We start from the raw sequence: 26,161 nt of genomic DNA, 5'->3' as shown, positions 1-26,161 counted from the left end.
AAGCCCCTCACCTCCTCCAAGTCTTCCCCCGGATGCCACCTGCTCAGGGAAGATCCCCCAGTAAAAATGCAGCCCCTCCACCCACCAAAGCTACCCACCCACTGCTGCAGCATTTCCTTGCACAGCGCTTCTCCCCACTCATGGTGGTCTGCCAGGAGCCTGTCTTCTCACCAGCAGGTGGGCTCCACAAGGCTCCTGGGGCTCCTTCCACCTTGTGCTTATTTCTCCAGTTAAACCTTGCTCAGAGATCCTTCCCACCAGCACACCAGATCCCCCCACACCCCCCAGAGCCAGGCTGGGGTCACTCGACACAGAGGTGCCAGTCTCACCTGAGGCCCGTGTGTGTGTGTATTTGTGGGTACACCTGTGTGTCTGGGGGTCACCCGGGTGGGTGGCTCCCCTCTGTGCACCCACCCACTGCTCCGTAGGCCAGAAACGAGAGGAACTACCACATCTTCTATGAGCTCCTGGCTGGGCTGCCTGCCCAGCTCCGGCAGGCCTTCAGCCTTCAGGAGGCCGAGACCTACTACTACCTGAACCAGGTGAGTGCTAGCAGGTGTCTGAGGGCCCCTGGCCAGGTGCCCCTGCCCCACAATGCTGTGTGGGCCCAGAGAGCCATGTCCTGATGGACAGTGAAGGTGTTGGGGTTTGGGGGGGTGAGTTTCTTTGCAGTGTCTCATTGTGGCAAGGGGGACAGGTGTCACTGGGGTCCAAAACCAAGGTGAGGGTGGCCTACATGATTGTTTTTATGGAGCCTGGAACAGAACTCAGCGGCCTGGAGTAACCACACTTCCCTCCAGAGCCTCACTTTCCTGTCTGTAAAATGGGGACAGAATAGTTCTGCATTGCAGGGCATGTGAGGGTTAGATGAAGGGAATGTGCTGAGCCTTCAGCACGGGGCCTGGCATGCGGGGCCGCTTGGAGCCCCTCACCCCGGGAGTGGATTGACAGCTGAGAGTCCAGGCCAGGCTGCAGGCCAGGGCAGAGCAGGGACCCCGAGGCCCCCACTCAGGGTCCTAGACCCCCACTCTGACCCTGCCCAGGGTGGGAACTGCGAGATCTCAGGGAAGAGCGATGCCGATGACTTCCGCCGGCTGCTGGCCGCCATGGAGGTGCTGGGTTTCAGCGCGGAGGACCAGGACAGCATCTTCCGCATCCTGGCCTCCATCCTGCACCTGGGCAACGTCTACTTTGAGAAGGACGAGGTGAGGGCGCCACGCCACAGGACAGCTTTCTCGGAACGTGGGCGTCCCCCCGAGGCTGAGAGCTGCCAGCTCACAGCTGGAAGGACTTGGTCACAATTTGGGGTTGTTCATCTTTTTCTCATTGGTATATAGAGCTCTTTATATATGTTAAGGAAATCTGTAGGAATTGCAGATATACTTTCTGATTTATCATTTATGTTTTGACTTTATTTACAGGTTTTTTGGTGTTTTGGATTTTTTTTTTTTTGCTACAGAGATTTTAAGGATTATTTTCAGAAATTTCATTTATCAAGTTTTTTCTTATACAAATTTTAGACTTTTCATCATTTTTAGAGATAATCTCTCTAAAATTATAAAAGCCTTTTCCTGTAATTTTTTCAAGATCTTTTAGGGTTTCTATTTGATTTTTTAAAAACATTTAAATCTCTGGTTCATCAGAAACTTACCCTAGGAAGGTACAAGGTGGGGATCCCAGGTTGTTTTTTTTTTTTTAACGGTCACTCAGTCTCCCAACTTGAGAAATATATATTTATCATATGCTCAATTCCTGTGTCCTTTTGTGTCCGATTCCACACTTTTTATCGTGCTTCATTGATTTATGAACTGTGTATCTGACCCCACAGTGAATTATTCTAACTCTATGTTTTACTATCTCACAGAGTCCCTAGAATTCCTACTTGAGAATTTTCCTGGCTGTTCTCACTTGTTTCTGTATTTGTATGTTGTTCAGTCACTTGTGTCTGACTCTTTGCGACCCCATGGACTGCAGCATGCCAGGCTCCTCTGTCCTCCACTATCTCCTGGAGTTTGTACAAACTCATGTCCATTGAGTTGGTGATGCCATCCACCCATCTCATCCTCTATCATCCCCTTCTCCTGCCTTCAATCTTTCCCTTTTTTTGTATGAATTTTATATAAAGAGCTCATCTAGCTCAACAGGCACTCCTGTGGGTGTTTTGCAGACGGACGCGCAGGAGGTGGCCTCAGTGGTGAGCGCCCGGGAGATCCAGGCCGTGGCCGAGCTGCTGCAGGTCTCCCCCGAGGGCCTGCAGAAGGCTATCACCTTCAAAGTGACCGTGAGTCCCTGGTGGCTGGGGCTGCTTCATGCCCCATGCTGTGTGGGCCTCCTGCCCCTTTCCCCCGCCTCCCACTCCTGTCCATCTCTGGGTTAGGCCCAGAGTTGGGTTCCTCAGACCCCAAAGGCATTACAGCCTCCAGGCCTTTGCAGAGCTGTTCCCGTTTTCACACCCACTCGACCTTCCAGACCCAACACAGACATCACCTGCTCCAGGGAGTCACCCCTGACCCCTGGCTGGGCCTGTCCCTCCCACAGCCCCTGCCCTTCCTCCCTTCCCGAGGCTGACGTCACTGTTGTGTCTGCTTATACAAGCTCCTATCTCCCTGACCGTGGGGGCAGCCCCCACCATCAGCAAGCCAGGCAGCAGAGGGATGAGGGTCTGCGTCCTGTCCCCTGGTTGTGCCTGAGACCAGTCACACCAGCTCCGCGATCCCCGTCCCATGCCCCCCACCCAGTTCTCTGGAGACTTCCCAGAGGTGGTGGCCAGCACACTGTCACTCAGAGCCCACCTCCCCCCACAACCCAGGAGACCATGAGAGAGAAGATCTTCACCCCCCTGACGGTGGAGAGTGCCGTGGACGCCAGGTGAGGCCGCAGCCCCACCTGAGACCCCCCGCCTCCTCGCTGTGCCTGCCCCCTTAACACCTCTCTGCTCCAGGGATGCCATCGCCAAGGTCCTGTATGCATTGCTGTTCGGCTGGCTCATCGCCAGGGTCAACGCACTGGTGTCCCCACAGAAGGACGCGCTGTCCATTGCTGTCCTGGACATCTATGGCTTTGAGGTGGGGCTCCAGGGGGAGGCTCTAGTGCCATTAACTGTTCAGGGCCCTCTCCCATTAACATCTCCCTCAATTCACCCACAAGCACTTCCTGGGGCTTCTGGGTGCCAGGCTCTGCGGGTGACACGGGGGACCCCAGAATGGACCAGACCTGGGCGCTACCCTTGGGGTGCTTCCAGGAGGGACTGGGTGGGATTCCAGTGGATAGACGCAGACAAACACATGTGGTCAGAGCCATAACAGAGGCATCCTGGTGCTAGGGGAACCTGGAGAAGTTCCCTAGCTGGGCAGGCATCAGGGAAGTCTTCCTGGAGATGTCCTGAGCTGATTCCTTAAGAGCCAGTCAAGGCATTTGAGTTGGAGAGAACAGTCATGCAAAGGCTCAGGGGTGTGGGGAGCTGGAAGTCATTTGGGGGGTCAGAGTGGGGGATGTGGAGAAAGACAGGCAAGATCAGAACAGCAGAAGTGGCCGCTGAGGTTCCCATGGCACCTGTTATGTGCCGGCTGCTGTTTTGAGCTCTTGGCTTGTTACTCACTTAATCTTGACAGTCGCCTGGGAGGTGGGCACTGTCATCCCCATTTTACAGATGGGGAAGCTGAGGCACTTCGGGTAGAAAGTGGCAGACCCAGGGTCGGAACCCAGGTAGACGGTTCCAGGGCCTGGGCTTCAGCCACGACCTGGGCCACCTCCCATGGTTCCTGAACCACTGGACTCTCACCTGTGCCCAGAGGGAGCCCCCAAGGGGTCTGAGCAGAGGGTCTGTGCGCAAGGCTCCAGCTTGCTGAAGTTGTGGTTGTGGAAGGCGGGGATAAGCCTGCATGGGGAAGGGGGGGTGGGCAGGCCCTGGGTGGGGACAGATGGGCTGCTAGCCACAGAAGTGCAGGGCCCAGCCTCTCTGCCCATCTGGCAGGACCTGAGCTTCAACAGCTTCGAGCAGCTGTGTATAAACTATGCGAACGAGAGCCTCCAGTACCTCTTCAACAAGATCGTTTTCCAGGAGGAGCAGGTGAGAAGCCTCTGTCTGCGCTCTGTCCTGTCCTGCCAGCCGCTGGGCCTCCTCGGAGGCAGAGAGGCTGTGCTGCCTCTTTAAGGACAAATGAGAGGTCGTCTGTAGACCCAGTGGAGGGCAAGGCGCTCTGAGCTAGGGAACAGCATGTGCATAGGCCCTGCTCTGGAGGCATAGGCGTGAGGGTGCTGAGCCCAGAGAAGAGCCTTCCCTCACCCTCGCAGGGCCATCCAGGCTGGGGATGAGCAATGCCCAGAGGTGGCTCGTGTTGTGCTGCCCTGCTGGGAGTGAGCTCCCTGTGCTGGGAGAGGTGCAGGTGGAGGTGCCCCGGCTCGGCCCCTCTGGATGGTGTCCACCTGGGGGACAGGGTTAGAGGCACTGGGTGGGGCTGGAGGCTGAGGACCGCTGTCCACAGGAAGAGTACATGCGTGAACAGATCGACTGGCGAGAGGTCACCTTCGCCGACAACCAGCCCTGCATCAACCTCCTTTCGCTGAAGCCCTACGGCATCCTGCGCATTCTCGATGACCAGTGCTGCTTCCCCCAGGTGTGCGCTGAGTACACTGCTTGGGGTGTGCAGCACTCTGAGCCCGTGTCCCCACTGGGCCCGAGTCCTGCACTCCACTCTGTTCTGGCCTCGGATTGGGGGCTCAGGACACCCAACCTGGGGTTTCAGACCTGGGGTGATTGAGGCTGGATGGGGGCTCTGGAGGAGAGGCTTTGCCAGCCCGTGAAGTCATAGAAGTCTTCCTGGAGGAGGTGACCTTGGGGTTGGGCCTCAGATTCTGATTGGAAAACACGAGAGTAGTATGGGTGCTCCGGTCAGTGGGACTAGAGAGAGCAGAGACAGGTGGGCTGGAGGGAAGGCAGCTGGGAGCCCACCCTTCCTCAGGGTCCATTCAAGTTGTCCATACTGAGCAGCGGGCAGCCAGGGGAGCAGGGACTTGCTCCTCCTCCCTGCAGCTTGCAGGGGACCAGTCAGGGCTGGAGAATTTGCCACCAGGCAGCTACTGCATGCCCAGGCCTTGCCCACCTGCTGACCCCTGCCTGCCCCCAGGCCACAGACCACACGTTTCTGCAGAAGTGCCATTACCACCACGGCGCCAACCCACTCTACTCCAAGCCCAAGATGCCGCTGCCCGAGTTCACCATCAAGCACTATGCGGGCAAAGTCACCTACCAGGTGAGATCCCGAGTGGCCCACACGGCCTCCAGTCCCAGTCCCCATGCCAGAGAAACCCAGACCTGTTGCAGCCTGGCCCTGCTGATCCTCGGCTGTGTGATCTCGGCCAAGTCCCTCTACCTCTCTGAGCCTCAGCTTTCTCATCAGAAGAGTGCGAACACTAGATAGTGCCCATCTCCCGGGGTGAGTGAAGAAGGCCAGGGCTCGGCAGACATGGTGAAGAGGAGCACCCATCAGTAGTGACCGCTGTTACTGCTGTCATCTTGGCTCTTTCCTGCCCTGAGGTGTCTCAGACCAGGATTCTAAGCCTCTGCCCCAACTGGGCCTCATTTTCCTCATCTCTAGAGTGGGCACAGGACAGAGTCTTCCCTGAGGATGGGCCACGACGTGGACTGGGCATGTGGCTACTGCCCCCTCTCCCCCTCCCCAGGGAGTGGAGAGGACAGTGGGACAGGAAGGGGGGGAACCATAGCAGACGGAGGGGCCTGTCCCTCTCCGGACAGACAGGGAGACCGAGGCCTAGGGGGACAGGGCCAGGGTCACCTGGGCCCGTGAGCCCCTGACCCACTGTAAGGAGGAGGCAGGAGGAGGGAAGCAGGCAGTGCACACAGCCTGGATGGGTTAGCCTTCCACCTGTCTCCCAAGCTGCTGGGGTAGGTCCACGCCGAACTGCCCTCCCCTGCCCCCTCTAGGTGCACAAGTTCCTGGACAAGAACCACGACCAGGTGCGCCAGGACGTGCTGGACCTGTTTGTGCGGAGCCGGACTCGGGTGAGCGAGCTTCGCCGCCCCGGCCCCCCCGGAGCACCCGGCCCACCGTCAGACCCCTTTCCCAGCTTGGTCCATCCACTGGCTCACCCCAGCCTATCCCTCCCTGAGTGGTTCTCCTACTCCCACCTCCTCTCGGCCTCCACGTCCCCCTCGGGGCCAGGCATGGAGACAGTGCCCCATGTCCCCCCACAGGCGGGCCGCTTGCAAGGCATGAGCACCCTGACTTGAGAAGAATGCCAGCCGGGAGGGCATGGCCTTCAGTCAGGGCAGGGGTCCAGCAGTCACTTTCTGACCTCCGGGTCCAGAGACCGATGCCTCTTGTTCTTCCCCTTTCTCTTTCTGTCTGTCCATTTCCCTCCTATTTCTGCCTCTGGGCCCTTCCCCTTCCGTCTCCTGGCACCTTGACCTTGACTGCTGGCCCAGGTGGTAGCACACCTCTTCTCCAGCCATGCCCTGCAGGCTGCCCCTCAGCGCCTGGGCAAGAGCAGCTCTGTCTCCCGGCTCTACAAGGCACACACGGTGGCCGCCAAGTTCCAGCAGTCACTTCTGGACCTGGTGGAAAAGATGGAGAGGTGGGTGTGGCAGGGTGCGGTGTGGCAGGTGCCCCCACCTTGTGACCCTGGGGGCAAGCACCCTCCATCCCCAGGGCCTCACACTGCCCTCCTCTCGACTCTGCCCAGGTGTAACCCCTTGTTCGTCCGGTGTCTGAAGCCCAACCATAAGAAGGTATGTGATGGCAAGGGCCCCTGGGGGAGCCAAGTCCTCTCCCCATGCTGTGTGACCTTGGGTGAGTGGTTTTGCCTCTGTGGACCTCCCATCTGCCCAGCCCACCGTGGAGATCATTGCACATGCTTGGGCCGATATGCAGGCTTCCTCTCTGGGCCCTCCCCCAGGAGCCAGGCCTCTTTGAGTGTGATGTGGTGACGGCCCAGTTACGCTATTCAGGGCTGCTGGAGACTGTGCGGATTCGGAAGGAGGGCTTTCCAGTGCGGCTGCCCTTCCAGATGTTCATCGACAGGTACCTTGGTCTGATGCTTCCTGAGCTCTGCAGACCCCTACCCAGCCCCCCATGGCCCAGGAATTCACAACCCAGGGAGAATAGGGCTGGCCATGCACAGTTGCTCAGATTGTGCACTACACAAGACCACCACATACTAGCTGTTATGTGGCAGATATATTTACTACTTTGCATTTTTTATAGTTTTATTATGTTTGTGTTGATTCCAAAGAGAAGTGGTTTTCATAGCTATTACTAATATGACAAGTTTCCAGCAGATGGCGTTAAAGCATTTTCTTCTACTGAAACCATTTATTATCGTTTAATGCTCTTTTCAAGTAGCCTTGGGACAGAAAGCCCTTTTCTGGTTAGAAGAGACTATGAGTAAAGGCTCTGCTGGGACCTAGGCCTCCCGGAGACAGGGGTTGGGTGGTGACCCTGAGGTCTAGCAGGCAGCCAGATGGGTCCAATAGCCCCACGCTGGGTTTGGGGCCTGCAGGTACCGCTGTCTAGTGGCCCTCCAGCACAACCTGCCAGCCAGTGGGGACATGTGTGTGTCAGTGCTGAGCCGCCTATGCACGGTCACACCAAATATGTATTGTGTTGGTGTCAGCAAGGTGAGTCCTACCCACGCTCAGCCCCTGGGTGCCCTGTGGCTGGAGATTGTGGGCTCATAAGTGCCCAGGCCGGAGGCCATCCAGCCGAGCTGGGGCATGGATGCTAATCCCACCTCCAGACTCTGCCTTGGCCGCTTTCACTGTCCGATTCACCGTCCTGCCTTCCCCACCTCTCCAGACTTGGCCGTCCTCTGCCCGATCCGGGGCTGGCCTGTCCTCTGTCTCCAGGGACTCCTGGGGAGGGTGGGCCCAGGCAGTGCCCGGGGCTCTCAGCCTCAGCGCTCGCCTGCTGCCCCCAGCTCTTCCTGAAGGAGCACTTGCACCAGCTGCTAGAGGGCATGCGGGACCACGTCCTGAGCCTGGCGGCACTCACGCTACAGCGCTGCCTCCGCGGCTTCTTTGTCCAGCGCCGTTTCCGCTCCCTACGCCGCAAGATCATCCTGCTGCAGAGCCGGGCCCGCGGCTACCTGGCCAGGTGCAGGCCCAGAGCGGGCAAGGCTCCCTGGGTTTCTGTGCAGGCCCCAGGAAGGCCGAGCCTGAACTTGGGTAGTAAGTTCCCCATTCCCAGAGACATGCAAGCTGAGAGTAGGGGCCTTTGTGGGAAGGGTGATCAGAGTCTGTGTGTCTTTCCCTCCCACCCCCTGGTCCTTGTGACTGGTGGGTAGAAATCCATCCAACCAAGAGGGGCCCCACCCTGCATCTCCCATATCCTGAGACTGCCAACAGGCCCTGCCACTCCATTTGCTGTGTGACCTTGGCCGAGTCGCTGCCCCTCTCTGAGTCTGTTTCCCTTTTTGCGTTGGGTCCCAGACTGAAGTGTGGACACTGACACCCCAACAAGGCGGGTGTAGGCATCTCTTCCCCATGGTCACCCATGACCCTTGCCCCCCGGCCCTCCTACTCAAAACCTCTTCTCCTCTTCTCCGTGCCCCAGGCAGCGGTATCAGCAGATGAGGAGGCGTCTGGTGAAGTTCCGGGCCCTGGTGCACACGTATACGAGCCACCGGCGTTACCTCAAGGTGCTGTAGGCTGGGCTCTGGTCCCTCCCCCCCGGAACCAGGCCTGCCCCGTCAGGGTCCATGGGGAGGCAGGGACGGGGAGGAGGCATTTGGCCTGGACAGGCTTGGGTTCGGTCCCCACTCGTCCCTCTCTAGCCCTGCTCTCCTCACCCACCCCTTGGCGTGTGCAGGGGTTGACTGAGAGGCTGCAGGGAGGGTGTGGCCTGGCACAGGGCTCACAGCAGGGCCCTGTAACCGGGCATGTAACCCCGTAACCGGGCACGGTTAGAATCTGGAGGCCTGAGCAGCACTCGCTCTGGTTTTGCCCTTGTCTTCGTGCTGGTCTTGGCCTGTTGTCACATTTCCACAGCCAGACAATGTAGCCCCGAGGAGCTGTGTGCCTTTGCTGGAGTTTTGTGGGGCAGCAGGGAGGTGCTTCTCTGGTAGCCCCACGACGGTAGAGAATCCACCTGCAATGTGGGCCATGCGGGTTCAATCCCTGGGTCAGGAAGATTCCCTGGAGAAGGAATTGGCAACCCACTCCAGTATTCTTGCCTGGGGAATCCCCAGAGAGAGGAAACTGGCGGGCTACAGTCCATGGGGTGTCACAAAGGGTTGGACTCGACTGAAGCACTAACACTTTCCAGGGAGTGGCCCCAAAACACACCTCTCTGCTGCTCTCTGACATCCTGTGTGTCTCTCCTTCCCCAAAGCGTCACTGCTCTGCCCTCTGCCTGAGTCTCTTGCTCTCTTCCCCCCACACCCATTTCTCTGGCCACACCACTGCCTCCCCCGTCTGTGAGGTGGGCCTGGGGCCGCCGTCCCCTCTGCCCTCTGCTGCCCGCCTTGACCGTCTGCTCTCCTGCAGCTGAGGGCGGAGCGGAGGCTCCGGGTGGAGGCGGCATGGCTGCGGGAGCAGGAGGTGGGTGTGGGGTCCAGGCAGCTGCGGGGGACAGGAAGGGAGGCCGGCAGGTGGGGGTGTGGCAGGCCTGTCCCCTCACCCTGTGCTGAACCCCAGGAGCTGAGCAAGCGGCAGCTGGTGGCCGTGGGGCACCTGGAGGTCCCGGTGGAGCTGGCTGGGCTCTTGCGAGCCGTGGCGAGTATGTCAGTGCTGGGCGGTGTTGGAGGGCGGGCTGGCCAGGGGGCCAGGCCCCTCAGGCCTCCTCTGTCCACAGGCCTCAGGACAGCCCAGGGGCCCCGTGTGGCCCTTGTGCGGACTCCCCGGCTTCGGGCCGAGCCCCGGGTCACGCTGCCCCTGGACATCAACAACTACCCCATGGCCAGGTTTGTCCGGTGTCACTTCAAGGTAAGAGCTGGAGGAGACACAGTGACAGCTGGCATTGTCCTCGGATACGGCCGACTCCTGGCCACCCCCTTTGAGAGCAGGCCCGAGCCCTCCAGTTGCTGGGTCATGAGGAGTCTGGGGGCTCCGGGGACCTGGGTGGTGGGGGGCCCTCAGGGGCTCGGGCAGTGGCTGTTTGGAAACATTTCAGAAACCTGACAAGCAGTGAGTGGACCCTCAGCACATCGCCCCCGCTGCTCATCTCCTGCCCTCCGGGGGTGTCTTGGGGGGGCTCTGCCCTGATGCACTGCATCTCCGTCTGCATGCTGCGGACCAGAGCCCGGGCACCTCAGGCTCGTGTGCCCCCACCCAGCCTAGAGCAGCGGGTCTGGAGGTGCCCCTGCCTCCCAGCTCTGTGCCCAAGTGTCTGCTCTGTGCCCAGGAGCCTGCCTTCGGGATGCTGACCGTGCCCCTGAGGACACCCCTCACGCGGCTGCCAGTGGAGTACCATGCGGAGGCCGTGGGCATCTTCAAGCTGGTACGAGTCTGCACAGACCACCTTCCAAATCACAGCCCCAGCCCTGAGGCCAGACAGGAGACCCCCGTGCTGCTCCCCTGGACCCTCCACCAGCCCAGGCCCTGAGCCCTTGGAGGAGGGACTTCTGGGAGGCAGTGTCTGTCCTCCTCTCTGGGGTGGGGTCTGGGGATGGGGGCCTGTCTTCTCTCAGTTGTCTCGGCAACATGGCTGCCTCCCAGCCCTCTGGAGCTTCCAGAATAGAGCCTCGTCTGAAAGGGGAGGCAGAGAAGACCTAATGAGTGACCCACTCCTGTGGACAGAGCAGGGGATGGGGATTGGGGAGCCCAGACAAGGCCCCACATGCAGCCCTGGGTAGAGTCAGGGGAGGCTTCCTGGAGGAGGGGGCATCTGAGCTGGAGAGGAAGGAGGCAGCAGAGTCTCCCAGCCAGGGCGTGTGGAGGGGTAGAGAGGAGAGAAGTTGCCATGGTCAGAACAGAGACTCAGGAGAGTAAGGCCAGAGGGGTAGAAGGCCTTGACCAACAAGCCCAGAGCTGAGGTTGGGCTCTCAGGGGCCCAAGGGAGCCACGGATGGTGCTTCTATGGGAGGATGTGGTTGGGTACGCATGCTAGAAAGTGCCTTCTAGGGCCTGGATAGAGCCGGAGGTGAGGGACCTGCTGGAGGCCAGGATGTGGAGAGGGCTGGGGCTGTAGAAGGTTCATGAGCAGGAGAAACTTGACTTTCCCCAAGCCCTGGTCACTTGGTCCAGGGTAAGCCAGGCTGGCTTCCCAGGTGGCACTAATGGTAAAGAACTCGCCTACCAATGCAGGAGATGTAAGTGACGCGGGTTCGATCTATGGGTTGGGAAGATCCCTTAGAGGAGAGCATGGCAACCCACTTAAGTATTTTTGCCTGGAGAATCCCATGGACAGAGGAGTCTGGCGGGCTGCAGCCCATAGGATCACAAGAGTCAGACACCATTTAAGCGATTTAGCATGCACAAGCCTGTTAGAATTTTACTGTGGGGAAATTTTATATGGGCAGGGGGACTTGGGAAGGACATGTGAGGAATGCATATGAAGGGGTGGGGACCGGTGGGAACAGCCCTCTGAGAGGCCCAGGAGAATCTGCTTGTGGCCAGATCCTACGTTTCATGGGCGACCCCCAGCTGCACGGCGCCCGGGACCACGTCTTCGGGAGCTACATCGTGCAGAAGGGACTGGCAGTGCCCGAGCTGCGGGACGAGATCCTGGCACAGCTGGCCAACCAGGTGTGGCGCAACCCTAGCGCCCACAACGCCGAGCGGGGCTGGCTCCTGCTGGCCATCTGCCTAGGCGGCTTCGCACCGTCCCCGCGCCTGGACAAATACCTGCTCAAGTGAGTGGAGCTGGGGGGCCAGGGCCCGGGGCAGATGCCAGGCCAGGCAGGAGGGAGGCTCTGTGCCTGGAAGCTCAGGCTCGGGGGCTGGCCCAGGGCTTCACATCAGAGGGCAGGGGTCAGACAAGACTGGATACAGGGCTTCCAGAACTCAGTGGTGGCCGGACCAGGGTGTGGGGAATCTGGAAGAGAGGTACTGACCTCTCACGTGGTGGGCAGTGGGTTGCAGCAGGGTCGTTAGGCGTGTAGATTCCAATAGTCTGTGTTCACATCCCAGCTCAGCCACATATAAGCTGTGTGACCTTGGGCAATTTAAATAACCTCTCTGAGCCTGTTTCCACACCCATAAAATGAGGATGGTAAGAGTACCTCCATCAGGCTGTGTGAAGATTAACCATGCAAACACACGTGAAACTCCGAGCAGACAGGCTGGTGGTAAAGCGCTTTGTAAGCGCGGCCATTGTCAGCGGCCTGATCACGTTAAGGTGATGGCGATGTTCCCCTCCTTGGTGACAAGGTTGATTTGCATGGGAAAGAGCTCAAGCAGGCCCTCAGTGCAAAACCTAGCTCTGATTTTCCTGCTGTGTGACCTGGGGCAACTCACTGCCTCTCTCTGAGCCTCTGTCCTGACCTGGGAATTGGGGATAGTAACTGGACCCACCAGTGGCTGTAAGCTGCAGAGCATGCAGAGCCTTCCCGAGCTCAGCGCAGTAGGGGCAGCTCCCTGGGACTCTGCTGGAGGCAGGGCCACTACCTGCCCGCTGGGCTTCTGGTGGACATGACTCTAGCTTCCCTGTGGTAGCCACAGGCCACCAGCAGCGGGGAAGGGCGGGGAGCTGGGCACCAGGAGTCCCCGCCCCTGGCAGGGAGCAGGCTGGTTGACCCTGGGTCAGCTGGAACCACCCACAGCCATCTGTGAACTCGGTGGCAGGCTCAGAGAGGACTGATGACCACCCGGTTGGCCTGGTAAAATGGAAGAAGTCCCCGGAGGCCAGGTCTTTGCTCACATCTCCTGCAGGCCCCATCCTGGCAATGACATTTTGCTCCGTTGAGCTTAGTTGGGCCTGCCTGGAACCTTTTTGGTGTCCTTGGACTCCTACTGGTTTGAGGTACCCCTGGCTGGCCTGGATGCCTTCAGCTTAGCCTGGGAGCTCCAAGCTGCCCTAATCATTGGCACCCCAACTTCAGAGCTCTGGAGCTCTGGGCTGGCCTGGGCATCCCTGACTAGTCTCAGGGTATCCCCCACGTCTGGCTAGCCTCATCCTTGCTCCAATTCCTACCTGCCAGGTTTGTGTCTGATCATGGGCAGGGTGGCTTCCAGGCTGTGTGTCAGCATCGCCTCATGCAGGCCATGGTCTCTGGGGCTGCCCGCACCTTCCCTCCGACTCAGCTTGAGTGGACAGCCACCCAGGAGAAGGCTGGCATGGCACTGGATGTGGGCTGCTTCAACGGTGAGCCGCCCTCCCCTGCCTCCCGTGGAAGGGCAGCAGAGCCTGGGGTTAGGAGAAGCTGGGTGGCCCTTCTGTGAGCAGCCTGGAGAGAGGTCAGTGTTGGGGGAGGGGGCAGGACCTGGACTGGGGCTGGGAGCAGGCCCGTGAGGACGCGCAATCAGGGCCCAGGACGAGAGCGGGGAGGCGGCAGGACCGGCTGCAGATGCTTGGGGCTAAGCCCACACCCACTGCTGCCCAGGTGACCAGTTCTCCTGCCCGGTGCACTCCTGGAGTACGGGGGAGGAGGTGGCCGGAGACATTCTGAAACACAGGTTGGCTCCTGGGATGCCCCGCCCAGCACACCCCTGCACACCCGGGAAGGAGAAGTGGGGGCGGGAGGCCAGGTCCCCCAGTCCCGGAGGGTCCGCTCCAGTCATGTGTCTGGCTCCATCCAGGGTCTCCCCGGGCGGTACCTCTTGGCGCCGTCCCTCATTCCCATCCCTCCCCGTGCTATCACCAGGGGGCTGGTCGATGGCTGGCGAGGCTGGACGGTGGCCATGAAGAATGGGGTCCAGTGGGCAGAGCTGGCTGGCCACGACTACGTGCTGGACCTGGTGTCGGACCTCGAGCTGCTCAGGGAGTTCCCTCGACGGAAAGCCTACTTCCTCGTGGGTGCGGAGGGGCCCCTGGCCTGCAGGGGAGGCCTCAGGTAGAGGTGGCCTCTCCCAGTCCGAGGCCCCCCTCCTGCATGCTGGTGGCTGTGAGCTGAACTTGAACTTTGAGGTCTTCAGGGAGGGGGCCTACCTTCAAAGGGAGAACTCTGGGGCACAGAGGAGGGTCTGCCGGGGGGCTCAGCTGCTGTGTTCCCCATCCCCTAGGGTGTTCAGGAACAGCTGGGACTCAGACGATGACGCACCCACCAAGCCCCAGCCCCAGGGGCTCGTGCCTGTAGTGGCCGACTCGAATGGGTACTGCAGCCACAATGAGAACGGTACAAATGGGGAGACTGACCCTCAGAGAGGGACAGTGACCCTCAAGGTCCACCAGCAGTAGCCACTGTCTCTGGTGGGGAGGGAGCCTGGGGGCGAGAGGAGTGATCAGCAGGAGGAGAGAATTTGACTCTCCCCCAACCCAAGCAGACTCGGACAGCCTTGGAGAGCCCGCTGTGCCCCACAAGGGGCTGGACTGCTACCTGGACAGTCTCTTCGACCCTGTGCTGTCCTACGGGAACACGGTAGGGACGCAGCGGGCCTCTGAAGGCCAGAGCAGTGTGCCTGCACAGGAGCCTCTTGCAGTCGGGCCCTGCGGTGGCCGGAGGGGAGTCCCTGGGAGGAGGTGGTGGCGGTGTCAGGTTCCCGTTGCCTTGGAGTCTGGGGAGCATGGCATTGGGACGGTCACTTGAGCCATCTGCCCCCCAGGACCTGGAAAAGCCAACAGCCATTGCCTACCGCATGAAAGGGGGAGGCCAGCCTGGTGGAGATGGGAGCAGCAGCACTGAAGGCCCCCCCAGGAGACCCCCAGAACCAAAGCCAAAGCCAAGTCAGTGCCTACTCCAGGTCGGGTTCAGGGTTAGGCTCGGCAGGGCCCCGCGGTGCTCAGGGCAGCTTCAGCCCTAGAACAGAGGCAGCCTCAGGCTTGGGGGGTGAGCCGGCAGGGTGGGCAGGGTAGGGAATTCCCACCCCTACCTCCCTCATCTCTGGATCTGTGCCCCCTGACCCGGTCACCCCAGTTCCAGGCCTGGACGCCTCCACATTGGCCCTGCAGCAAGCCTTCATCCACAAGCAGGCCGTGCTGCTGGTGAGTGCCAGGGGACTGGGGTGTCCTGCCGGGGGGCCCTGTGGGGCCCAAGCCTGGGCCTACCCGCTCACCCCCACTCTCTGCAGGCCCGGGAGATGACCCTGCAGGCCATGGCACTCCAACAGCAGCCCCTGAGTCCCACCCCGAGACCCTTCCCCCTAGAGGTGAGCCTGGCCCCCCATGAGTGCTGTGTTGCCCCAGGGCATCGCTGCACCTCTCTGAACCAAGAGCCCCCTCCGCCTCTCCTGGGCCAACGTGGGGTTCCTGAGAGCAGACTGACGTGACTCAGGAAGCCCTCCTCACACTCTGCTCTCCACAGAAACCCTTAGCGTCAGAGGCCCGGCCGAAGTTCGTAGGCACTGGACCCCCAGCCAAGCCCGTGCTCCTGCGCTCTGCTCCGAAGCCTGCGGTCCCCGCCTCCCTAGCCAAGGCCCCAAGGCCCCCCACCAAGCCTGTGGCTGCCCCCATTCTGCCTCAGGGCTGGGCTTCTCCAGAAAGCAGTGAGTGTCCTGTTGCAGCAGGGGCTTCCCAAGATGGGACGGGAAGGTGGACTCACCTGCCCCCTATACCATGCCCTGCCACAGCCTCGCCCTGCCTGGAGCCGGTTCGGTCCTCAACCCTCAACTCGGAGCACTTCCCGCAACCCACGCAGCAGATCAAGGACATCGTCAGGCAGCACCAGCAGCTGCCCCGGGGGGGCCGGCCCGAGGCCCTCAGGTCAGCCCACCCACACAGCCCTGTGGCCCTCTTGCATGGCCGCCTCCCCGTGTGCCTGTCTGCTGGGCTCACAGCACCCTGCCCAGCAGCCTTTAGGGAGTGTCTGTTCACCCAGGTGGTCCGGATGAGACCCCCCCAGGGCAGAGGGAGGCCAAGATCACTCTCTAGGGGTTGTGTGTGACCCCATGCCTGTCTCTGGTCCTCTCGGGGTTATCGTGTACAGTGATGGGGGAGAGGAAGGTCCTGGGTGGGACTGTGTGGCTGTGAAGAGGAGGCTCAGCATCCCGCTCCCCAGGAGGGACGGCGGGAGAGTGTTCGTAAAGCGGCCTGATCCCCATGAGGAGGCCCTGACGATCCTGAAGGGGCAGATGAGCCCCCCGGCGGCAGCACCAGGCACCCAGGTGAGGGGCTGGGGCTGCTGGGGCCCAGGCGGAACAGAAGACAAAGGGGGGCCTCTGGGGGAGCCTCTGTGTACTGTGGTGGGCCATCTTTGTGGGGACAGGTCCCAAGAGAGGCCGTGGCCTTGGTGAAGCCAGTGACCAGCACACAGCGGCCATCCGTGAGGCCTGCTCCAGGTGAGGGCCAGGAGGGAGGGAGGGGCCCGAGGGCAGGTGTCTGAGTGCAGGAGTTAGACGGTATGAGCACGGGTGAGTCTTGGTCTGCATGATGGTGGCGTGTGTGTCCATATCCCTGGGCCTGTGTGGACACACTATGTAGATGTTCGTGCAATTGTATCAGCATTTGCATGGCACTGATTTCAGGCCAGGCCCACTCTAAATCCTCACTCAGGCTCTTCAACACAGTACTGGCTGTGCCCATAGACGTTCCAGATGAGAAGACAGACACAGAAAGGTTAAGTGACTCACTCAAGATCACACAGCTCTTAAGTGTCAGACCAGGGACAGAATCCCAGTCCTGACATCACAGCTGGAGCCCTAACCTCTGCATCTCCTGCCTTATGGCAGCCACAGTGATCGTAACAGATCAGTCAGTTCCCATCCACCTGCCGTGGCCCACCCCCAGCCTCACCTCCTCCTGCTCCCTGCCCCAGGGCTCTCTCCTCCTCACTGTTTCTGGACCCACCAGAATTCAGTCCTGCCGCAGGGCCTTCATCCTTGCTGTTCCCCCTGCTGAGAATGCTCTTTGCAGAAGATCCTTGCATGCCTGGCCCCTTCTCATCATGAAGTCTCAAACCTCACCTCCTCAGGGAGATCTGCCCGACCACCAAGACCACAGGCCCCTCATAGACCAGCCCCCAGATTTTCCCAGGTCGCCATTTGATTTCTGCCCCAGCTCCTGGCACCAAGAGCTCTGTCCTTTCTGAACTGTTGCGCCCACCTTACCAGGGCCTCCCTCTGGGCAGTGCCTGGTCTCTGCTGCTCTGGGTACCCCCAGCCCCTACTCCCCCCCGCACCACATTAGGACTGCAGGGCTGGGTCTCTGTGTGCGGGAGGAAGGCAGGGCTGAGAGAGTGTGCCCACGTGCCCACGTGATCAGGTGTGTCTACCCACGAGGCAGGAGGAGGCCCCTCTGCTTCAACCTTGCCCTCCCTGGGCCCTGCCTCCCCAGCGCTGCCCTCACGGTCGCTGGAGCCTCCTGAGGATCCCGTGCAGACACGGCTGCACCGCCTCCCGAACCCCAACTTCTATGGCTACCGAGATGCCCCCTGGCAGATCTTCCTACGCAAAGAGGTGCTGGGGCCCTACCAGGGCTGGAGGGGGCGCAGGGCCTGACAGGGGCAGGGGAGTGGGTCACAGCACAGCTGGTGAGGAGTGTGGGGCCTCATGGTAGCCCCACACCGCAGGTGTTCTACCCCAAGGACGACCACAGCCACCCCGTGCAGCTGGACCTCCTGTTCCGCCAGGTGAGGGCCTGTCCCGCCTCCCGGCCTCGAGTGGCAGCAGGGCAGCAGGCGTGTGGATCAGCCGTCTGCCAAGCTTCCTGCTTCAGTTTGGGGTCCTCGCCCGCAGTGAGGACAGGGAGCTGGTCTGCTGCGTCCCCTGCCGTGGATGGGCTTGGGGAGCCCACATCCCATCTAAGCAGACTCACGGCTGGTCTGAGCTCGTGGGGCCCAGGGTCCACCCCGAGATCCCCTGTGTAGATCAAGAGACTAAGGCCTGGGGAAGGTGGAGATGAGAAGGGTGAGGGTCATCAGAAGTGGGGTCTGATTTACAAGGTGCCCTCACTGCTTGGAAAGACCCCCATCCCCAGTCGTCCTGACACAGTCCAGCCTGGGCTCCAGGTTTGGGGAGCCCCGCAGCCGCCCGCCTCACGCCCCTCCCACAGGTCCTGCACGACACACTCTCCGAGGCCTGCCTGCGCATCTCCGCGGAGGAGCGGCTCCAGATGAAAGCCCTGTTTGGTACTCAGGGTGTGGGGAGGGAGGGGCAGCCTGCTGGAGCTCCCGCCACCCTCTCTGCTCTGCTCCTGGCCTCTCACTGGGGCCCGGCTGCAGGTCTGTGTTCAGCTATACTGGCCCAGCTGCAGTCTCCACTGTCCTGTCTGTGGATATCAGTTTCTCAGTATAGACACTGGGAACGCAGTGGTCTGACATCTCCTTGCTGAGGGTCAGCCTCCCCTCCATACACTGCGGGTCACCAGGGGAGGGGGCCCCGGGCCTGACCCGACCCATGTCTCTTAGCCCAGAACCAGCTGGACACACAGCGGCCCTTGGTGACAGAGAGCGTGAAGCGGGCCGTGGTCAGCACTGCCCGGGACAGCTGGGAGGTCTACTTCTCCCGCCTTTTTCCTGCCACGGTAGGAGCCCCCTGCCTGTCCCCGTGCCCACTCTCTGCCTGCCCAGGGGCTCCGGGAATGAGCCTGGAAGACCCTCACATGCCCCTTGTCCCCTCCCTAGGGCAGCGTGGGCACCGGCGTACAGATGCTGGCTGTGTCCCACACGGGCATCAAGCTCCTGCGTGTGGTCAAGGGCAGCCACGAGGCGAGTGGGCAGCTGCGGGTCCTGCGCACCTACAGGTGAGGGTTGACGCAGGGCGTGAGCGGGGCGTGGGCTGGCAGGATTCGGGGAGTGGGCTGACACCAGCACTTCTTCCACATACCGATTTGCTCGATGGCTGGTGGCTGAGTACAGTCAGCTCTCTGTGTCCACAGGCTTCACATCAATTCAACCAATGGTAGATGGGAAATACTCAGAAAAAAAAAAATTCTGGAAAGTTCCAAAAAGCAAAACAAATTTTTCACTCACTGGGAACTATTTCCATAACATCTATCTTGCTTTTATAATTATCTGTACAGCATTTACATTGAATTCCCTGATAGCTCAGCTGGTAAAGAACTCACCTGCAATGCAGGAAACCCTGATTTGATTTCTGGGTTGGGGAGATCCCCTGGAGAAGGGATAGATTATCCACTCCAGTATTCTTGGGCTTCCCTTGTGGCTCAGCTGGTAAAGAATCTGCCTGCAGTGTGGGAGACCCGGGTTTGATCCCTGAGTTGGGAAGATCCCCTGGAGAAGGGAATGGCTACCCACTCCAGTATTCCAGCCTGGAGAATTCCATGGACTGTATAGTCCACGGGGTCACAAAGAGTCGGACACAACTAAGCGACTTTCACTTCACTTCACTTCAAGTGTTAAGAGTAATCTAGGGGTGATTTAAAGTAAACGGGATGTGTGTAGGTTATATGCAAATACCAGGTCATCTTTTGGGAGGGACTTGAGCACCCATGGATTTGGTTGCCCTTCAAGGGCCCTGGAGCCAGTCCCTCACAGATACTGAGGGATGACTGTACCTACCATGTGCCTGGCTCTATGCCACACCCTGTAATCAAGGAAACAGGCTCAGAGAGAGATGTTGCTTGTCTTGGGTCACACAGCCAGGCAGTGGTGAGCTGGGAACCAGTATCCCATCCCCAGCTTGGACACCTCTGATGTCCCACCCCAGAGCCTACTGAGGGCAGGGCTACCGTATATGAACAGCCAAGTGCAGATGCTTGAGTGTGAAACCTTCCTGCATCCTCTGATCCCTCCCTCCCAGCAGCCCATGGCCCTTTATGCCACAGCATGGGGAGACTCAGGCATCAGTGAGGTTCAGGCTCCTTCCTTCCAGAGACTGAGCGTTTGCTTAGTGAAGGAGACAGATTTTTGGGCCGAAGTCTGGGGGGTTGGATCAAAAGGCAGAAAAATAAAAAACAAAGCGTGGGGGTGCTGGGAGGCTGTGGTTTCACAGAGTGATGGCCAGGGTGCTGGAGCCACGAGCAAGAGGGGAGGGGAGGCAGGCAAGGGCCAGAGGTGCAGACGGTGGTGGGGGGCTTCCCTCTGGCCATGGTTTCCTGCCTCACGCCACCTCTCCCTCCTCCAGCTTTGCGGACATCCTCTTTGTGACCATCCCCTCCCAGAACATGCTGGAGTTCAACTTGACCAGTGAGAAGGTCATTCTCTTCTCAGCCCGAGCTCACCAGGTCAAGACCCTGGTGGATGACTTCATCCTGGAGCTGAAGAAGGTCAGGGCCCTCCTGCAGATGCCCGCAGCAGGCTGAGGGCCCGAATGTACCAGCCACGCCTGCCTGGGAGGCGTGGATATACCTGTGTGTCTGCAACTGTGTCTGCAGGCTCTTGCTCGAGCTGTGCCTTCCAACCTGGGGCCTGTGCTCCTGCTGCCGGCCTCTGCAGGGTCCTTCACTTAGGCCTCTGGGCTCTGCAGCAGCCTCGTTCCTCCCCTCCTGCAGGGGCTGCACTGCCTGTCACGGACCACCCTGTGACTACATCCAGTCCCACGCTTCCTCCAGACCGGGCAGTCCCCAGGCCTGGCACCTGGCCTCAGTGCTGAGGCTGTGGGAGGGGTAGGGGTGAGTCAGGCCTGTGGCCGTGCTCTCACAGCCTGCGTGTGGGGCAGGGGAGTGGGCCCTGGCCTCTGGGAGGAGGGCATGGGCCCACAGCTCTCACCCGGCCCCTGACTGACACAGGATTCGGACTATGTGGTCGCTGTGAGGAACTTCCTGCCTGAGGACCCTGCGCTGCTGGCCTTCCACAAGGGTGACATCATCCACCTGCAGCCCCTGGAGCCGCCTCGACTGGGTCAGCGCCAGGGGGTGACAGGGTGTGAGCACGGGGGCGGTGGGGCGGGGGCCTCCCCAGTGGATGCTGACGTGGGCTCGGCCCGCAGGCTACAGTGCAGGCTGTGTGGTCGGCAAGAAGGTGGTGTACCTGGAGGAGCTGCGGCGCCGGGGCCCTGACTTCGGTAGGTACCCTGGGACCCCTGTTCAGCTGCCCGAACTGCCAGACCTGGAAACCCCAAACAGAGCAGATGCATGATGTGGGTCCTGAGGTCCCCAAGGGTCTCGCCGGGCTGTAGCTGCTAAGATGGCCATGCAGCCCAGCCCCTGTCCACACATCGGGCTGACGGGTCTCCGTGGACTTTAGTGCCTCTGTGCCCAAAGGTCCACAGGTGCTGTGTTCTCCTTTCTGCAGACTCCAACTCCAGCTTGATGCTGAGGGGCCGCCTCCCCTTCCCTGAGCCAATGTCCTTCTGTCCTCCTCCATAACTGGCCCCATGGCATACTTCACTGACTCTGTACCCCGCTGTTCCCCAGATGAGACCCTCTCACTACTCAGACCCTTTCCGCCCCTAGGCTGGCGGTTTGGGACCATCCACGGACGTGTGGGCCGCTTCCCTTCTGACCTGGTGCAGCCCGCGGCTGCCCCTGACTTCCTACAGCTGCCTGCTGAGCCAGGCCGGGGCCGCGCTGCTGCTGTGGCTGCCGCTGTGGCCTCCACTGCTGCTGCACAGGAGGTGGGCCGCAGGAGGGAGGTGAGAATGCGGGGCTGGTCAGAGGAGTGGACACAGCAGTGGGGTCGGCGTGACTGTGGAGGTGGAGGGGAGCGGGATCAGCCAAGGGCAGGCCATCCTGGGACCGGGCAGCCTGGTAGGGCCAGCCAGACATATGACCTGAGGGATGTGAGCCTCCAGATGTGACCAGAGGCGGCTGGAGGTGTGGCCAGTCAGGTAGGGTGGGTGGGGTCAGTGGAAGAGTAAGTGACCAGACCAATGGGGCAGGACCAGCCTGGGGTGGCCAGATGGTGAATCCACCTTCGACGGGGCAGGGTCTGGTGAGTGGGCCAGGTTGGGTCCTGTGGTGGAACGGAGCTCGCTAGGGTGGAGGGAGATAAAGGGGTGAGGGTTAAGGTCAGCTGGACCAGGCCATCGGGGAGGCAGTGGGGCCACATGGAGCAAGGGGTGGCCCAGGGTGGGGGTAGGCGGAGAGGGTCTGTGCACAGTCAGCCTGGGCTGGCATTAGGTGGGCTCTGACCAACGGGAGTAGCGGGCGGCCCTCTTGCAGGGCTCCCCAGTCAGAGCTGGTTCCATGGACCGTGGGGAGGACGGCCTGGCTCTTCCACCATACACAATGCTCGAGTTTGCCCAGAAGTACTTCCGAGACCCTCAGAGGAGACCCCAGTGAGTGGTGGCCCACCCTGAGGATGGTTCTTCTAGGGTGGGGCTTTTCCCAGCTACCCAAGCAGGGGGCCTCAGGTCTGGGAGAGAATGAGAAACCCTGGGAGGGAGGCTTGTCTGCAGCCTCTGCCTCAGGGGCGTGGCTGCCAGGTGGGCTGACACTGGGTCTGGCACACTTCGTGTGGGAGAGGCTGTCTCGGAGGCAAGACTGATCAGTAGCATCCACTTCCCCTTGCAGGGAAGGCCTCAGGCTGAAATCCAAGGAGGGTCGGGAGTCCAGAACCTTGGAGGACATGCTTTGCTTTACGAAGGTGCCCAGCCCCAGGTCCCTCTGAAATGGCCATACAAGAGTGCATCCCAGGCCCATGGGCCAAAGAGCCTTGTCCTCAGTGGGACCCCCACCACTGGGTACCCCGAAGGCCTGGGTTCCTCCGAAAGGAAGTGTCTCATCTTCTCAAGGTGTCTCATCTTCACTGCCTTCTGTGGTGTGACTCTTCTGTTGTTAAGATAGGACCCTCCCCCTCCCCTTTCCTCCCCTCCCCCTCTCCTCCCCTCTCTTTTCCTTCCACTATGACCCAATTCCTTTCCCCACAGACCCCGCTCCAGGACTCCCTCATTGAGCTCAGCGACAGCAGCCTCAACAAGATGGCCACAGACATGTTTCTAGGTGTGGGGGTGGGACAGTGGCCAGGGCCCTAGGCCAGGAGGGATGCCGCACTGTGACCCCTGGTGACCACCACCCCTTCCCTCAGATGTGGGAGGAGAGGAGGAGCCCCCTTTGCCCTACCTGCCCTGGCCATAGTCTCTGGGGGAGGGGTCCAACCCGGGGTTCCTGATGGACGGGCGGCTGGGAGGCTGGTGGCTGAATGGGACAGTGTTTCCTCCAGCTGTGATGCGATTCATGGGGGATGCCCCACTGAAGGGCCAGAGCGAACTGGACGTGCTCTGCACCCTCCTAAAGGTCAGTACAGCCCCTCCAGGAGCTCCCTGGCCTGCCCTGTGGCTCGGGTTTCCCATCTGTCAGCTGGGGCTGCAGCCTTTGGGGTGGGAACCGTGTGGCCCAACGAGGAGTGCATGCCGCTGGTGGGGAGGGTGCTGCAGAAGGGACTCTAGGCCTGCCTTCAGGAGCCCACTTTGTTTCTGTGGGCATGTGACCTGTGACCTGGCCCGCCCTCCCGCAGCTGTGCAGGGACCATGAGGTCATGCGGGACGAGTGTTACTGCCAGGTCGTGAAGCAGATCACGGACAACACCAGCACCCACCAGTGAGTGTCCTCCCCTCCCCACCAGCTCCTGCTCTGGAGTGGCCAGGTCGGCCTCCCGTCTCCCAGCCTGCGCTCTCCCCACTCTCTCCCCGCCTCATCCTCTTCCTCACGCCAGAGACAGAGCACATATGTTTGCAATTGCTTGGTTTGGGACAAGCCTTTTCTGGTCTCTGAGCTTGAGTCTCCTCATCTGTCAAATGCACTGATGAGAACCTGGGTGAGTCCAGGTTCTTGGTTGCAAGTGACAGAAACCCAATTCAGTCGGGTTTAAGCAAAAGAGGATTCAGGAAACTGGAAAGTCTTAACAGAGGACTTCAGGCATAGCTGGATCTAGGTGTCATCAGGAAGCACTCTTTCTCTGTACCCTGGACCTGCTTTTCTATGTGTTGATATTACTCCCAAACAATATATCTCATAGACTTGCAAGATGATAGCTCTGGGGGAACATTCCCCAGCTCAGCAATCCCAGGCAAAGCAAGACTGATTCAATATTTGCAGCAAAAATTCCCAAATCCAGCCTCATTGGCCTGTCTTGGTCCCATGGGCATCCCTGAGCCAACCACAGAGCTCTGATTGGCTAGACCTGGGTCATGTGCCTGTTTCCAGACCAATCACCATAGCCAGAGGGAGGATGAACTCTAATTGGCCAAGCCTGGCTCCCATTTTTTATTGTTGTTCAGTCGCCAAGTCATGTCTGACTCTTTGCAACACCATGGACTGCAGCACGCCAGGCTTCCCTATCCTTCACCATCTCCCAGGGTTTGCCCAAGTTCATGTCCATTGACATGAACCAGTCACTTTAGCCAGAGGCTTCAGGGTTCTAACTGGCCAGTCATGGGTACATATGTGTACGCTAAAGTCACATCAGTTGTGTCTGACTCTTTGTGACCCCATGCACTATAGCCCACCAGGCTCCTCTGTCCGTGGGATTTTCCAGGCAAGAATACTGGAGTAGGTTGCCATGCCCTCCTCCAGGGGATCTTCCGACCCAGGGATTGAACCCGTGACTCATGTTTACTATGTTGGCAGGATGGTTCTTTACCACTAGAGCCACCTGGAAAGTTCCCTGGCTCTGAGGAGGGGACCTGGAGAGGGGTGGGTGGCTTCCCAAAGGAAGCCCAAGTGCTGTGCCTGGATACCAGAGGTTCCCACAAGTGAAACCCTGGAGCCAGGGCAGCACAAAGGTAAGCGTCCATGTCTCGCACATGACTAGCACACGGTGGGGCCTAAAGCCTGTGCTGCTCTTGTTAGCACTGGGCCACCCTCCTGTCCACCTGCTCGCGTCCCCCAGGAATTTCAGAACCACTCAGTGCGTCCTTCTGCCCCTCCCACCCAGTCTTACTTGCCACCAGTTCTGCACAGGTGGCCCCCCTTCGGGGACCATCCCCCAGAGAGATGCCCCCACCGACCCCAGGAAGACTTGTTCTCTGTGCACAATGGGTATGTCAGGGGCTTCACCTCCTTCCTTCCCTCCCACCTTCCCTCCCTCCCACTCAGAATTCCCAACAGAACGCACCTTTGGTGTGACTCTATGCCCACTGGCCCTGCTCTCACTGGGCAGGGGCAGGGGTCATACTCAGGAGAAGAGCCTGGCGGGCGGGGAGACTCCTGGTGTGGCTGCAAAGCAATGGCCACTGCGATGGAGCCCATGTGTGCTCACAGGGACAGCTGCCAGCGAGGCTGGAGGCTGCTGTACATCGTGGCTGCTTACCACAGCTGCTCTGAGGTCCTCCAGCCACACCTCACCCACTTCCTCCAAGACGTGAGCCGGACCCCGGGCCTGCCCTTCCAGGGTGAGGGGCAAGCGAGTGGGGACCCAGGGCCAGGGGCTTGTCTGCACCATACGAGGACTGGCTAGGCAGCCAGCAGGAGGGTCTAGCCCTTCTTGCCCAGGCAGTGTTTATTAATATCAATCCTGTCCCCAAATGTTGGCAGAGGTCCCACAGGGGCTGATGCCATGGGTTGTCTGATATGACGGGGTGGATGGCATATCAGGGATGGCTTCCCGGAGGAAGTGTTGCTCTGGGTAGCGAGCACAGAAGAGGGATTTCTAGATGAACTGAGTAGCAGGCATAAAGACCGGAGAAGATGTGTGGCATGTGGGAGAGGAGGAGGAGGCAGCATGGCCCTTTCTCTGGTCTTTGGGATTCAACAAGGGTCTTGAGAGGGCACCAAGGCTGGTGGCAGGGTCTTGGCTTTTTCTCCGTGGAATTTAGAGGAAAGGGGCTGCTCCTCAGCCTCACCCAAAGTCTAGCTTCCAGAGGAACCCCTGGGTCCCCCTAGGAGAGAGGTCAGGGCCCCTGTGGTTACCATGGCAGCCATGGAGGAGATATGAGACCTCACCCTCTCTGCCTCTGAAGCCTCCTCTTTGAGTCAATCAACAAACACCCCTGCATCAGCTCCAGGGAAGGGGGTTGAATGTGCTCCCGAACTCTTGACTTGACCCCTTCCCAGAACGGGGTGAGGGCACTGCTTAACTAGAGAAATGGAGAAGCAGACGACAGGGTGTCTTGCATGGGGGCTCTGGGCACAGCCACCAGGGACGAGCCCCCGGCACCAGCTGTCTCCGGGGGCTCGTGGATAACCAAGGCGTGCAGGCCTCCAATGGGATGTGGGTTCGAATCCAATACTTGTACTCTGGCTCTTAACGTTGGGTCAGTCACTGCCCTCTGAATGGTCTCTGCGGCCACTGGAGGGAGAGCAGCCCCCACCAAGGGGGCTCAGGGCTGGGGCCA

General features: G+C 60.1%; 1 protein-coding gene across 1 annotated transcript in view; it reads left to right on the top strand.

Annotated features, from left to right (window-relative positions):
- Positions 1 to 26,161, top strand: part of MYO15A (myosin XVA) — a 46,374-nt gene that overhangs the window by 10,523 nt on the left and 9,690 nt on the right. Inside the window, exons 10-56 of the mRNA XM_055396663.2 lie at positions 429 to 542; positions 1,044 to 1,205; positions 2,168 to 2,281; positions 2,810 to 2,868; positions 2,942 to 3,065; positions 3,974 to 4,069; positions 4,485 to 4,616; positions 5,127 to 5,252; positions 5,945 to 6,022; positions 6,446 to 6,594; positions 6,703 to 6,748; positions 6,916 to 7,040; positions 7,519 to 7,636; positions 7,936 to 8,111; positions 8,571 to 8,655; positions 9,503 to 9,556; positions 9,653 to 9,734; positions 9,810 to 9,940; positions 10,359 to 10,454; positions 11,573 to 11,808; positions 13,096 to 13,259; positions 13,498 to 13,570; positions 13,759 to 13,947; positions 14,117 to 14,265; positions 14,366 to 14,472; positions 14,657 to 14,777; positions 14,968 to 15,035; positions 15,122 to 15,199; positions 15,355 to 15,535; positions 15,620 to 15,752; positions 16,048 to 16,153; positions 16,255 to 16,327; positions 17,322 to 17,443; positions 17,557 to 17,616; positions 18,039 to 18,114; positions 18,394 to 18,509; positions 18,610 to 18,728; positions 20,072 to 20,213; positions 20,676 to 20,787; positions 20,876 to 20,950; positions 21,342 to 21,520; positions 22,050 to 22,165; positions 22,401 to 22,473; positions 22,757 to 22,829; positions 23,050 to 23,123; positions 23,344 to 23,426; positions 25,089 to 25,219. Of these exons, the coding sequence (XP_055252638.2) occupies positions 429 to 542; positions 1,044 to 1,205; positions 2,168 to 2,281; positions 2,810 to 2,868; positions 2,942 to 3,065; positions 3,974 to 4,069; positions 4,485 to 4,616; positions 5,127 to 5,252; positions 5,945 to 6,022; positions 6,446 to 6,594; positions 6,703 to 6,748; positions 6,916 to 7,040; positions 7,519 to 7,636; positions 7,936 to 8,111; positions 8,571 to 8,655; positions 9,503 to 9,556; positions 9,653 to 9,734; positions 9,810 to 9,940; positions 10,359 to 10,454; positions 11,573 to 11,808; positions 13,096 to 13,259; positions 13,498 to 13,570; positions 13,759 to 13,947; positions 14,117 to 14,265; positions 14,366 to 14,472; positions 14,657 to 14,777; positions 14,968 to 15,035; positions 15,122 to 15,199; positions 15,355 to 15,535; positions 15,620 to 15,752; positions 16,048 to 16,153; positions 16,255 to 16,327; positions 17,322 to 17,443; positions 17,557 to 17,616; positions 18,039 to 18,114; positions 18,394 to 18,509; positions 18,610 to 18,728; positions 20,072 to 20,213; positions 20,676 to 20,787; positions 20,876 to 20,950; positions 21,342 to 21,520; positions 22,050 to 22,165; positions 22,401 to 22,473; positions 22,757 to 22,829; positions 23,050 to 23,123; positions 23,344 to 23,426; positions 25,089 to 25,219 (5,296 nt within the window). The remainder of the gene's footprint in view (positions 1 to 428; positions 543 to 1,043; positions 1,206 to 2,167; positions 2,282 to 2,809; positions 2,869 to 2,941; positions 3,066 to 3,973; positions 4,070 to 4,484; positions 4,617 to 5,126; positions 5,253 to 5,944; positions 6,023 to 6,445; positions 6,595 to 6,702; positions 6,749 to 6,915; positions 7,041 to 7,518; positions 7,637 to 7,935; positions 8,112 to 8,570; positions 8,656 to 9,502; positions 9,557 to 9,652; positions 9,735 to 9,809; positions 9,941 to 10,358; positions 10,455 to 11,572; positions 11,809 to 13,095; positions 13,260 to 13,497; positions 13,571 to 13,758; positions 13,948 to 14,116; positions 14,266 to 14,365; positions 14,473 to 14,656; positions 14,778 to 14,967; positions 15,036 to 15,121; positions 15,200 to 15,354; positions 15,536 to 15,619; positions 15,753 to 16,047; positions 16,154 to 16,254; positions 16,328 to 17,321; positions 17,444 to 17,556; positions 17,617 to 18,038; positions 18,115 to 18,393; positions 18,510 to 18,609; positions 18,729 to 20,071; positions 20,214 to 20,675; positions 20,788 to 20,875; positions 20,951 to 21,341; positions 21,521 to 22,049; positions 22,166 to 22,400; positions 22,474 to 22,756; positions 22,830 to 23,049; positions 23,124 to 23,343; positions 23,427 to 25,088; positions 25,220 to 26,161) is intronic.

This window comes from Moschus berezovskii, chromosome 20, assembly GCF_049115385.1.
Source record: "Moschus berezovskii isolate FMDL1 chromosome 20, NW_MosBer_1.0, whole genome shotgun sequence".
NCBI classification, from domain to species: domain Eukaryota; kingdom Metazoa; phylum Chordata; class Mammalia; order Artiodactyla; family Moschidae; genus Moschus; species Moschus berezovskii.
The sequence above is the reverse complement of the archived record's forward strand: the minus strand, read 5'-3'. Positions and strand labels throughout refer to the sequence as shown.